A 13,375-nucleotide genomic window follows, 5' to 3' on the forward strand; every position below is an offset into this window, starting at 1 on the left:
GGCAGGGGTATATATTAGGCGCCATACCGGCGCCACTCCAGGGGGCGACCTGCCGGCCCACCGAGTGTTGCTAGGGTAAAAGTTTCTCCGACGAACATGCACGCGGCGCGCGCACACCTAACTGGAATGGATATGAGCAACACATCTCGAAAAACAGCAGTTACAAAGGTGAGTAACCGTCTTTTTCTCAACTTGCTGATCTACTTAAAAAGGCAGTGTACTTAGAGTGGCGTCAGTGTACTTAAAGGGGCAATGTCTGTCTCTCTCTGCCATGCTCTCTCCCCTCCTTCATTCAAGCTGCCTTGTAGAGTGTGAGGCTACATTAACAACGTGTTAACCCTTGAGGGCTTAGCCAGTTCATCATTTAGCAGTAAGGCATTTCCTGGGAAATATTTCACCCTCTGACTTTACTGCCTCAACCAAGCTTCACAATTATCATTGCTGTGTACAGTATTAAATTGTTTAAAACTCATACGCTCTGTGTGTGTGTGTGTGTGTGTATGTATATATATATATATATAAAATATGTCTTTTGTCTGGCGAAAAAAATTTCCCTGGAACCTAACCCCCCTCCCCCCCATTTACATTAATTCTTATGGGGAAATTGGATTCACTTAACATTGTTTCACTTAAAGTAGCATTTTTCAGGAACATAACTACAACGTTAAGTGAAGAGATACTGTCGTTTGTCATGGGATGAGAGGGAAGGTCCTCTCATGAATTAGTAAAGATGGTTAAAAGATAGGAAACAAAGAATAGAAATAAATGGTCAGTTTTCCGAATGGAGATTGGTAAATGGCGGTGTCCCCCAGGGGTCTGTACTGGGACCAGTACTATTCAACATATTCATAAATGATCTGGAAAAATGGGTGAATAGTGACGTAGCAAAATGTGCAGATCATGCAAAACTATTCAAGATAGTTAAGTCAAAAGCAGACTGCAAACAGTTACAAAGGGATCTCTCAAAACTAGGTAATGGGATAACAAAGTGGCAGATGAAATTCAATGTTGATAAATGCAAAGTAATGCACATTGGAAAACATAATCCCAACTATACGTACAGAATGATGAGTTTTAAATTAGCTGTTTCCACTCAAAAGATAGATCTTGGAGTCATTGTGGATAGTTCTCTGAAAACATCCACTCAATATGCAGCAGCAGTCAAAAAAGCTATTAATGTTGGGAATCCTTAGGAAAGGGAGAGATAATAAGACAGAAAATGTCTTACTGCCATGATACTCCCACATCTTGAATACTGCATGCAGATCTGGATATATCTAAAAAGATATATTGGAACTGTTAAAAGGGCTGCCCGGAGGATTCAGGGGGCCTGAGGTCTTTGGCAGCGGGGGGCCCCCGCTTTGGCAGTAATTTGGCGGCAAGGGGTCCCTCCGCCCCAGAGTGGAAGGACCCCCTGCCGCCAAAGACCCAGAGTGGAAGAAACTCCAGGGGCCTGGGTTCCGCGAGAGTTTTCCAGGGCCCCCAGAGCGAGTGAAGGACCCCGCTCCAGGGGCCCCGAAAAATTCTCATGGGGGCCCCTGCGGAGCCTGGGGCAAATTGCCCCACTTGCCTCCCCCCTCTGAGCGGCCCTGATTGGCAAAGGTACAGACGAGCAACAAAAATGATTAGGGCTATGGAACAGCTTCCATATGAGGAGAGACTAATAAGACTGGGACTTTTCAGCTTGGAAAACAGACATCGAAGGGGGCATGTGATAGAGGTCTATAAAATCATAACTCGTGTGAAGCAAGTAAATAAAGGTTTGTTTTACTCCTTCTCATGATACAAGAACTAGGGGTCACCAGTGGGTTTAAAACAAACAAAAGGAAGTATTTCTTTACACAACGCACAGTCAACCTGTGGAACTCTTTGCCAGAGGATGTTGTGAAGGCCAAGACTATAACAGGGTTCAAAGAAGAACTAGATAAGTTCATGGAGAATAGATCCATCAATGGCTATTAGTCAGGATGGGCCTGGATGCAAAACCATGCTCTGAAGTATCCCAGCCTCTATTTGTCAGACACTGGGAATGGGCGACAGGGGATGGATCACTTGATGATTACCTGTTCTGTTCGTTCCCTCTGAAGCACCTGCACTGGACACTGTTGGAAGACAGGATCCTGAACTAAATGGACCATTGATCTAACCCTGTATGACTGTTCTTATGTAGCAGGTGTATTCATTATCAACTACAGAGTAAGCGAGAGCTGTTTTAAAATAATGACCTGTCTTCTGCCAGTGTAAGTGAGTATATTACAGAGAGAATTCCTTTGTTTATGAGAAGTCATAACTCAATAGTTTTGGTTTTTGAAAGGACTGGATTGATTTAAACAATTTATAAAATTAACCCTTAGACTGATACCTCTAGTCAAGCAAATAGGATATAATAACAAGGTGCAAACCTGTGAATTACTTAAAACTGCATTTTCACTGTACTTTATTTTAATTGTAAGGAGCTGCTCTCATATGAATGCAGCATTCAGCTGTCTTATTCTGCCTGCTTGATGTGACCAACATATTTGTCAATATTGTTTTTAATCTTTGTATGTTATCCAGAAGCTGTGGCATTAGGTGCCAGATAAAATATATACACAAAATAAGCAGCTGGTGCAGATGGCAGTTGCCCACTTGCTTGGCAGTGTTAGTCACGGGAAGCATGTTATGACAATTCTCCAAAGGCTACACTGGCTTTCCACTTGCTTTCAGCTGCAATTAAAGATATTGACATATATGGTTTAAGTCTTGGCTGCTCACTACCATCTATCTTCCTACTTGCTGCTACAACACTTCAAGTCAGCTGAGGCATTCTTACTAAATCCCTAGATATGAGCATGTTGGGGGCTGGAGGAGAGTGTTTGCAGTGAAGGCCCCTCAATTGTTGAATGAGAAACTAAGACATTGAAGGCAAAATGTATGGTCAATCTGCTTTTTCCTACCTCAGGCCTTTGTCTGAAGAGGATGACTGTGAATTTGATATCTGGTTTTATTTTGTGAGTAAGAATCATTTTAATATTGACATTGATCAACACGTGTCATATATGTTTAATGTGCTTTCCTTTTCAGAAAGGAGAATGTCTACATTGTTATTTTGTTTGAAGCAGTTCTACCCATTGACCTGTGTCTTTTGTATCCTCTTCTTTAAAGATGTTCAGTCCATCCTATAAATGGATAACTGGGAGCCTCTCTAATGTTCATGTAACTTCTTGCAGAGCTGAATAAAATTGAATATATCTTACAAAACAAAGGCATGAAACCATATCTTTTCTATGCAGTGTGTGTTGGTAATCTAGTTCCTCCCTCTGTGCTAGTGGTTTTCAGCTGTCTTTCATTTGCAGAACACTAAAAATATCAAATGATGGTGCGGACCCCTTTGGAAATCTTAGACATAGTCTGCAGACTCCAAGGTGTCCACAGACCACTGATTGAAAACCACTACTCTATGCAATAGGTATTTCCATATTTTAAGTCTGCAATCTAAGCAGTCTATTCTAAGGCTATTTTTTTTAAGTGGAATAGCTCCACGTGCAAGAAATGCATAGGTGATTAGTTTGGTAAAAGTGCCACCAGTTAATTGGCACTTAGTTCCCTGAGGTTTGGACTTCAAAAACTTGGTTTACTCAATATATGAATCTGCACAAAGCTCTTTTCTTACAAATTGACAGTTTATTCCATTTCCTAATTGCAGATCATTTACTGGATAACCTGAAGTTAGTTTCCATCTCCTTTTCATAGCCCTGCAGGTCATTCTCACATGATTGTGGAGGAAGAGACGGAAGTGTGAGACAAGAGCTTTTAGGAGATTTTTTTCTCAATAGATTTGAAGGGTGATGAAAGATGGATGGAGAAAATGTCAAACCCAGCAAGGAACGCAGAGCAATCCTTAAAGGGAACCTGGCATGACTCTTCTAGTTGTGGGAAAGTTTGAAGAAATAGGACTATAATACTGTGTGATGTCATTAAAGCAATCCTTGCTCCATAAATCAATTCAAGGAGGCTTCTTTGTTTCATAAAGCGAAGTATATGTTTTGCTGTACCTTCTGGGAGGGAATAAAACAGCAATAAAGGCAAAGGTTACAAACAAAGCGCTCCATGCAGGCAGTGGAGGCCATGAGTGCTGACAAGAAACAAATACAATTATTAAGCCTTGTGCTCAGTCCTAATAAATTTTGTTGGTTTCTGCACCGTATCATTATGTCGGCAGCCTGGCGTGTTATCAGAGAGCTTCAAACCTTTCATTATGGCTTCAGGTGATTACAGCTGTTGATAAGCAGTATGCTGCAGTAGATTTCAGTAACTGACTTGGGGTTAAAGTATCATATTCTAAAGAGGTCATTAAAATTAGATGGGAAATTATGTCTGTGAAGCTTTGATCTGCTTGCATCATTGACCCTCTGAAGGTTTGCATCCTAATACCACATTTATTTTCGGAATGAGTTCATAAAGCTGATGTAAACTAGGGAGAGATTTGCTTAAGGTGCACTCCGTCTACTAATGCAAGTGCCTGGCCTTTGTCAAAGCCACATTGTGAAGATTGCTCAAAATTAATCTCTTCCATTAGGCATAAAGCAAGCTGCCAGAAAAAAGGGCTAGGCAGGTGGTGAATTGTGACAGCTGCTCCCGATTGGCTAAGAACTGCATACATCCTATTTTTGTTGCCCTTTCACCTTTTACCCCCCACTCTCACCCTGGCCTGCCTATTTGCTTCATTCACCTGTTATAACTCGTCCTGTTTAGACTGACAGCTCTTTCGGGCAGGGACTACCTGCTGCTGTATGTTTGTACAGCACCGACTTGGCTGGCCCCTCGGTGCTACTGAAATGTAAATGTTGCTGTTAATAAAGCTGGCAAAAGCTTTCCCCAGATGTCCTGTTCTGACCTATAACGTGTGTGTCTGGCTTAAAAAAAAAAAAAAAAGTTTGAGAATGTTCTTTCCTTTCTTTTCTCAAGTTCGTTTCAGACAAATGGAAAAAAGAAAATACGTGTTTTTTTTTTTTAATTGGGAAAAATAAATTTCATCCCTCTAGTTTAAAAAAATCTGGATGATCTGAGGGAGACAGGTTTTGGACAGGATTTCTCTCTCCCCTTTTCTCTTCTGCTTTGTTGAACATCACTTTCATAGTTGCAGAGTTGTGCCTGTGAATGCAGTACCATCAAAAGACATTAGGATTATGAAAGCAGTCCCAAGGGTCTCAGTGGTTCCCTGAAAGTAGGTAATATACCGTTCATTAACTCTGTCATCTTCTTTAACAGGTGCACTGTGTTCACATTAATCTGCAAGAGCAAAAATAGAACAATTAGTTCCTAAGTTCTCTTTAAAGTAATTTGGGGGAAGGGAGAAAATGTAGCTATAAGGAAAATTTCTCAAAAGAGAAAAGCAGTTTTTGAATCTGGAGTTTCATTGTATCAAAACATAGGCTAGTCAAACAATGGACAGCAGCCAAATCACCAACCAACTCAGGTTAACCTGTATGTGTTTTGTTTTGGTTTGGTTTTTTTGCAAAGCCTTTTTTTTTTTTTTATTCCCTACTAAGAATTGGTGATGGACACAAGAGTGTGTGGGTATGTGAGATATATGTGGAGTATAATTAGATGAGATGCGAAAAAAGTCACAAAACTGAGGTCATTCTCTGTACACTGGCTACAAGAAAATTTTAAAAAGTAAAAGTATTTGTGGAATATTCCTCTTTGGGGGAAATGGACCACCAGGTAAGATAGCACTAATGTGCAGAAGAAACTTTTCCTTTATTCAGTAAAAACGTGTGGTTTTTTGTTGGTTTGTTTTAAACATGTTCTGTCATGTAACAGCAGGATTCTGTTGCAATCTGCGGTACTAAAAATAACATTAAACATTTTTAAAGGCTGGGAATTATGCCTGAGATTTCCATATTATTCATTTTTGCATGATTGCTTTTACTGTAGTGCAGGGAAGGTTAATTTATTACATTCATTCATTCTTTATATTTTGTTGAAAAGAACCACAAGTTAAAACTACAGCTGGAAGAGTCCATCGCAGCTCTATTTTGCATTTGCTTCTGGCTCTTTGACCTACAGTGCTGTATGCAGCAATCTAAGCTGCCCCACCAAACTTCTTAAATTGCCTATTCTTAGGCAGCTCCTGAGTAAAAACAGAAGGTCGGTTAGGGCTTGGCTACACTGGAGAGTTGCAGCGCTGGTGATGGGGTTACAGCGCTGCAACTCACTCTGTGTACACACTTGCAAAGCACAGCCAGCACTGCAACTCCCTGGCTGCAGTGCTGGCTGTACACCTGGTCTGCTTGGGGTGTAGCGATTCCAGCGCTGGTTGAGCACGCTGCTCATTCAAGTGTGGCAAAAAACGCTGTTATTGGCCTCCAGGGTATTAAGGAGTATCCAGCATCCTTTTCAGCCACTCTGCCATCGTTTGCACTCCATTGCCTGGGCTCCGGGACTTGCCCTTTAAACTGCCGGGAGTTTAAAAATCCCCTTCCTGTTTGCCACTCCACACCTGGCTGAGCAATCATAATCAATCACTGACCATGCCTCTGCCTAAACGAGCCAGCATGATCACTTGAGAGCGCAGGACTCATCAGTGGTTTGGGTGTGAGGAAGCTGTGCATCACGCTTCGCTCCAGCCGTTGAATTGATTCCTATGCAGATTACAAAGTCATGCGGAAACGGGGCCATGACGGGACGCGTTGGCAGTGCAGGGTTAAAGTAAGGGCTGTGGAGTGCCTATTGCACAGCCGTGCGGAAACCGCCGCCAAGTGCTGCCTCCCACGACGCTGCCGTTTTACAAGGAGTGGATGCGATAAACTTGGGTGTGAACCCATGCCCAATCCGGGACCATGCTGGACAGTTCAGAGGAAGGGGAGGGTGTAAGCGGAAACGCGCGTGATGCTACTGAGGTGTGGGAGACACCCGGAGTAAAGGAGGCATCCCGCAGGAGCTCTTCTCAAGCCAGGAGGAAGCAGCAGTCGCAGTCAGCTGGAACTTGTTGGTGCAGAAGAGCAGAGGAGCGTGGTTCCAGTAAGCAGCTTTTATTTTAAGGAGGGAAATGTTGTGGGAGAGGGGGAGGGAGTATGGCTGCCTGCATGCATGCCTAGATGTGGAATAGGCCCATTGATTTGGTTATCAAAGTGCAGTAATCGGCCTCTTATACTCGTCAAAAGTGTCCAGCAGAGCATGGGTAATGCGGCTTGCGCAAGGTTATAGGGAGGCCACGTGGTTCTTGTCCCAGTCGCTAACGTCCCGCCGCCAACTGTGCGTAGGGGTGGGATGGGGGCATGCTGCACACAGGCAAGCTGCATAGCAGACCAGGGCGGATCCACCATTGCTGTAGAAGCCCTCCGTCTTTCCCAGGTGCCACGGGCAGCGCTATATCTGGCAGGATCAAATCCTGTGGAAATGTAGGATACTGTTCAGTGCACTTCCCCCAGCTGCCTTTCTGCTTCCCATGCACAAAAATAAGACAGAGACCGCTGACTCAGCAGCTCCCCGTCCCAGGGAGTGGGCAGAACATCGATTCATTAATCCTCATTCCCATTATCCCGCATTTCTTCGCTGCCTGTGGCTCTCTGTGCTATGTTTGCTGTGTGTAAAATGATGCTACAATAGTCTACAAACTCTTCATGTGATTATAAACAGCAGCGCCTCTGTAATAAATGTTTCTATTTTCTTTTTTTTTTTTTTAAGTGTCCTTGAATTCCGGCCCTATCAACGGCTGCTGAAAGACTACAGAACTTGAGGGAGAAACAAGGAAAGCCACAAGAAATTTGGTGAAGCAAGTTTGAATCAGTATGCCAGAGAGAATAAGAGCCTGCAGACTGGAGCAGAGAGCCATCAGTGGCGGGACACACAAAACAGGAGAAAGATTGGTACAATAAAAGCCAAAGCAGTGAGTAGATAGAGGAGGAGACTGTTGCGTCCTGGTAGCCATGCAGTCGATACTACCGTGCTACCCGCCTCCATCCCAAAGCTCTCTCCCTTGTGCCCCCACTGTTTGCTCAAACCTCTCACATTCTGTTCTCACCGCCACCAGCGCCCCAACACCTGTAGTTCACCTACCACCTGAGAACTACGACCTTATCTAACACTAAACCCCATCACCATGCAGCATATTACTCCTGAAGTGCAGCAGGCTTGCACAAGAACCAGCGGACATAGTCAAACCTTGCTGTATCAGTTCAGCACCCTACCACCCCTGCCCTTTTATGTGTATTTTTAATAAAGGATTTCTTGGCTTTAAACAGTTTTTATTATATAGAGAGATAGAAAACTGTACCCCAAGGGAAAACAGGCACTGCAAACATTGTAACACTGCACTTCCTGCTGTGGAAGGCACCGAAAACATTATGTTGGGGTTCAGCCTCCAAATTGCTCCCTTAGCATCCCTAATCCTTGAAGCCCTTGTGGCTGGGCCTTCTCAGTAAGCCTGCTCTCTGGCTGGCAAATTCAGCCTCCAGGCGTTGAACCTCGGAGGGTCCATGCTGACCGGATATGTTTCACCCTTTCCTTCACATATTAGGAGTGGAAGCACGCGGATTAACCACGGGGATGCGCTTCCCCCAGTCTAGGTTCCATAAAGAAACGCCCTTCTTAAATGGCCAAAAGCACACTCCACAGTCATTCTGCACCGGCTCCAGCCTGTAGTTCGACCGTCCTTGCTCCTATCAAGCTTCCCGTATTACGGTTCATGAGCCAAGGCATGTAATGGGTAAGCGGGGCTCCAAGGATCACAATGGGCATTTCTATGTCCCCTACTGTGATCTTGCGGTCTGGGAAAAAGTCCTGTTCTGCAGCTATCCTGAACAGGCCACTGTTCGAAAGATGCGTGCATCATGCACCTTTCCAGGTCATCCTGGTAAATGTCAATGAAACGTCCACGGTGATCCACAAGCCTGGAGAAACCATAGAATACCCCTTCTGATTAATTACTCAGATGTGCAACGGTGGGTGGTGCCAGAATAGGAATATGATCCCATCTATCGCCCCGCCACAGTTAGGGAAACCCATTGTGCAAAGCCATCCAGAATGTCCTGCACGTTTCCCAGAGTCACAGTTCTTCTTAGAGGATGCCGATTAGATTAATGGCCCTGCAAACTTGCATCAATACTATTCCAACGGTCGACTTTCCCACTCCAAACTGGTTCGCGACCGATCGGTAGCTGTGTGGAGTTGCCATCTTCCAGACTGCAATAGCCACCCGTTTCTCCGCTGAAGGGCAGCTCTCAATCTCGTGTCCTTGCACCGCAGGGTTGGGGCGAGCTCAGCACACAGTCCCATGAAAGTGGCTTTTCTCATCCGAAAGTTCTGCAGCCACTGCTCGTCATCCCAGACTTGCAGGACGATGTAATCCCACCACTCAGTGCTTGTTTCCTGAGCCCAAAGGTGGCGTTCCACGGTGCTGAGCACGTCCGTTACTGCCACAAGCAATTTAGTGTCACGCGTGTCAGGCGAATCGATATCGTCGTCGGACTCCTCATTGTCACTTTGGAGCTGAAGGAATAGCTCAACTGCCAAACGTGATGTGCTGGTGACATTCATCAGCAAAGTCCCCAGCAGCTCGGGCTCCATTTCTAACAGAAATCGTGCTGCAGACTCTCAATGGCACCAAACTGCTGGGATGTGTAGCGATGCACCACGGGGCGTTGGGACAGGAAGCGGAATGACCCGCACCCTTCCGTCCCCTTCCCACAACCCACAGCGCCAAAATGGGACGAGGTGCTCTGTGGGATAGCTGCCCACAATGCACTACTCTCAACAGCGCTGCAAATGTGCCACACTGCAGCGCTGGTAGCTGTCAGTGTGGCCACACTGCAGCGCTGTCCCTACACAGCTGTACAAACATAGCTGTAACTCCCAGTGCTGTACATTACCAAGTGTAGCCATACCCTTATAGGGTTTAGAAAGCCTCAGGGACTTTGTTCCGAGGACTTATGCAAACATACTTCAAGAACAGACTTGGACTATGAGGTTGCAGGCTGCTAGAGGTGGTGGTGGGGTAGGGCTGTGCCTTGCAGAGGTGACATGGCTTTTTGAAGAATAAAGGCTATGCTGTTTACTTGCTGCCTGCCACTTACAAAGCTGTCTTTGAGTAGTATCGTTTTCTAACTGTACCAATTGGAAATTAGATGCTATTTTTAGATAGTGCTGGTGAATGATACATTTAATTAGAAAGAATGTGGGACTGGAATTTGTGAGGTAAGTGAAGGAGGCAATGCAGATGACTGAATGGTATAACAAAAAGGAGCAGGAATGACCGAACCTGATTTTTCTTACACCTGTGATTGTGCTGAAGCCAGTGCAGTTCCACGAGTGGGAAACTGAGATCACTGAATGGAGACTCAGGTTCTGTATTTCAAAACACTCCTTGTGAGTGCATTTAAATGCCAAAGGTCAAATTCATACCTGATGTAAATCATTTGTCTTGACTGGATTTACACTGAGGATGAATCTGGTCCTGTATGTGTGTTGTTTGTCTTTGGAATGTCATTATACTGTAAAGATTTTCATGGTCTAGCAGACATCTCACAGGGTTCCTTCCTTTTAGTGCTGTGGAATGTTGTGTTGATTTTGGTAGGGTGCCACACCACGTTGTCTAACCCCAGGGTAAGGGACCTTTTATTTATTTTCATTTCATATTTTCAGCTGTTTTCACTTTTCCTTTATTGTTTTCCTTCCTCCTGCAGAGTTTCTTTATAAATGTTGTAGTGACACGCTGGGTTCCTTGCTTTATGACTTATGCTCTGCTAAACAGCTCTGTGGATTTGGTTGCCCTTATCCGAGGAGCCTTAGTACTATAGCTGCACAATAATGAAAGGTGACACATTGGGGAGTAGAGCCCTTATCAGAACCCGAGAAAGAGTTTGGCAGCTATTACCCTGCAAGAATAATGCTGTCCTGACTGTTTTAAGTTATCTAGTTTATATGCCATTAAATAAACCATATTTCTAGACATGAAAATAAATCTTAGCTAGAGTATATGTCAATGTAACATTCAGTTTAGCAGTCCACATGAATCAGTTGGGTGCTTATGGATAAAAAATATAGCAGTTCTATCCTGTACAAACTGGTGGTGAGTGCATTTTCTTCCTTTTAGGATTAAAAACAAATCCTCTCTATAGCTTTGAAACGGTTTCATTTTCCAAGCCTCTAGTCATGGAATCACTATTAAATCCAGGTGTGTTACCTGTATAACTCACTCAAAAAATATCCTAAAACCCCCCAATTTTAAAAAGAAAATGAATGTGGAAGAACATCATTGACTTTATTGAGTAATTAACCGAGACAATTCAACTGTCATGGATGAAATGTGTATGTCTGTAGCTATAAAAAACTTACACTGTCCAAGGTAAGCAATATAGTGTAGCATTCAATTGTTAGTAATTTTCTTGGTTTGAGTGAACAGATAAGTATTGTTATCTTTCATAATAGAATGACTGACTGTTCACAGAAGAGCTACTGAGGGGATTACTGTAATAATAATGTGAAACTGATAGGAAGGGACTCATCTCTTGCACAATTAAAGATAGCTCCACTTACTGATCTAGAAAAGAACCGGAGTGTTTAAGGCCTACTTCTCATTTATTTCACAGGACTACCTTGATTGCATCACTGACCAATCCAAGCTCTCCCTGGGGACAGAAGAACGATCAGCCCTGTTTGGAAACATACAAGATATCTACCATTTCAACAGGCAAGTTAATATTTGACACAGTGAAAACAAGGGAGGAGACTGTATTAGGGGGGGGAAAAAACAAACAAATACTTTCTCCTGGATTGGTACACCCAATGAATATAAAATAAGAAATTGATATTTCTTTGATACTCAGCAATTTTTGTTTCAGGTTTCTGGTTAGGTCATCTATCCCCATCATGATAATTTTAGCTGCTGATTGTATAAGTAAAAATTTCCCTCCATTTTCGGTGTATTTTCCTTTCTGTTTTTGGAGGGGAGGAAATCTTCTCTACTCTTGACGGGCGTTGTCAGGTTGTGCAGGTCTTGCAACATCTGCAGGCACAGAACCACAACCCTGCCAGTTCTGACTGAACATTTAGAGGAAATGCTACAAACTGAAACTTGCTTCTTAATTTCCTGTCCCATATGCAGTTTCATCCCACAAAGGAAAGAAATTTGGCACGATATAGATAGCATTTGGCCAAGTTTATTTCAAGTTGCAAAACAATGCATACAAATAAATTATATTTTAAAATATCAATGTTTAAGAATTAGTTCTTCCTTTATTGCTTAGAACTACCCGCAGAATTCACCACCTCAAGCTAATTTTCATTTTTATAATAAAATGTTTAAAAAACCTCTATCCCATGCTCCACTATTATTCATGAACATTTGAAAACATCATTGAATCTAGCAGCATAATTTCACTGGGAGGGATAGCCCAGTGGCTTGAGCATTGGCCTGCTAAACCCAGGGCTGTGAGTTCAATCATTGAGGGGACCATTTGGGGATTTAGTTGGGGATTGGCCCTGCTTTCAGCAGGTGGTTGGACTAGATGACTTCCTGAGGTCCCTTCTAAACCTGATGTTCTATGATTGTATACTCTGGGTCAACCACCAAAAACAACCCCCTCCCCCAGACAAAACAAACAAACTTTATTTTTCATATTGGTGTCCTCCACTCCAACTCCCTTGCCCATTGCTTATTTCTCCAGAAAGCCCAAAATAGTTGTTTTTCCTCATGCCCTGCAGGTCATCAGATTCAGACTCTCTCAAACCAAAATGGAGGAGTGAATTCTGAAGCTGAGGGTTCATCACAGAGAATATCCTTGTCAATAGACCTCATCCCTATAGATTGCCAGATGAAAATGCTTCTGCTGATTATAGCTGGAGCAGTATCAGAAGGAAAGAGCTGGAGTCTCAGGAAGGTCCATTAGGGCTTTATTGGACAAAACCAATGCCTGGAACTCCTCCTCCCAGAAACCCAAAGCAGCTAATGTAGATCATGGAAAACTGGTGCAATGTGCTCACAGGATGGTATCCTGCACATTAAGTAGGTTGCTGCATCTTGTTCCATCTTCAGCTTCTGAATGGATTTAAGGTGTAACTTTAAGGAAAGCATATGGAAGTAGCCTAAACATAAGATGATGGAGCCATAAAATCATGGTATTGAGATTATAACTTCTTGGTTAGATGTAGGGAAAAATAATCTTGACCATTGCTGTCACCTAATCCTCCAACAGCAAGAACCCCAACTTCCCAATTTGAGTAAGAAACAGCAGACAAATACTTTAATTTAAGGGACCCATATAATCCTGACACTATGTTCAGGTTCCTTTCTGCAATCTACCAACCTCATATTTGACTTATTTGGCATGACCTCCAGACAGCTTGCCTTCGTCTATACCCCGTCTCAGTCTGAAACTGGGTAAAGTGCTTG

General features: G+C 43.4%; 1 protein-coding gene across 1 annotated transcript in view; it reads left to right on the forward strand.

The window, feature by feature from the left end:
* PLEKHG1 (pleckstrin homology and RhoGEF domain containing G1) overlaps nt 1–13,375 on the forward strand; it is a 241,478-nt gene that overhangs the window by 176,948 nt on the left and 51,155 nt on the right. Inside the window, exon 4 of the mRNA XM_032782441.2 lies at nt 11,574–11,674. Coding sequence (XP_032638332.1) covers nt 11,574–11,674 — 101 coding nt within the window. The remainder of the gene's footprint in view (nt 1–11,573; nt 11,675–13,375) is intronic.

This window comes from Chelonoidis abingdonii, chromosome 3 (assembly GCF_003597395.2).
Source record: "Chelonoidis abingdonii isolate Lonesome George chromosome 3, CheloAbing_2.0, whole genome shotgun sequence".
NCBI lineage: Eukaryota > Metazoa > Chordata > Testudines > Testudinidae > Chelonoidis > Chelonoidis abingdonii.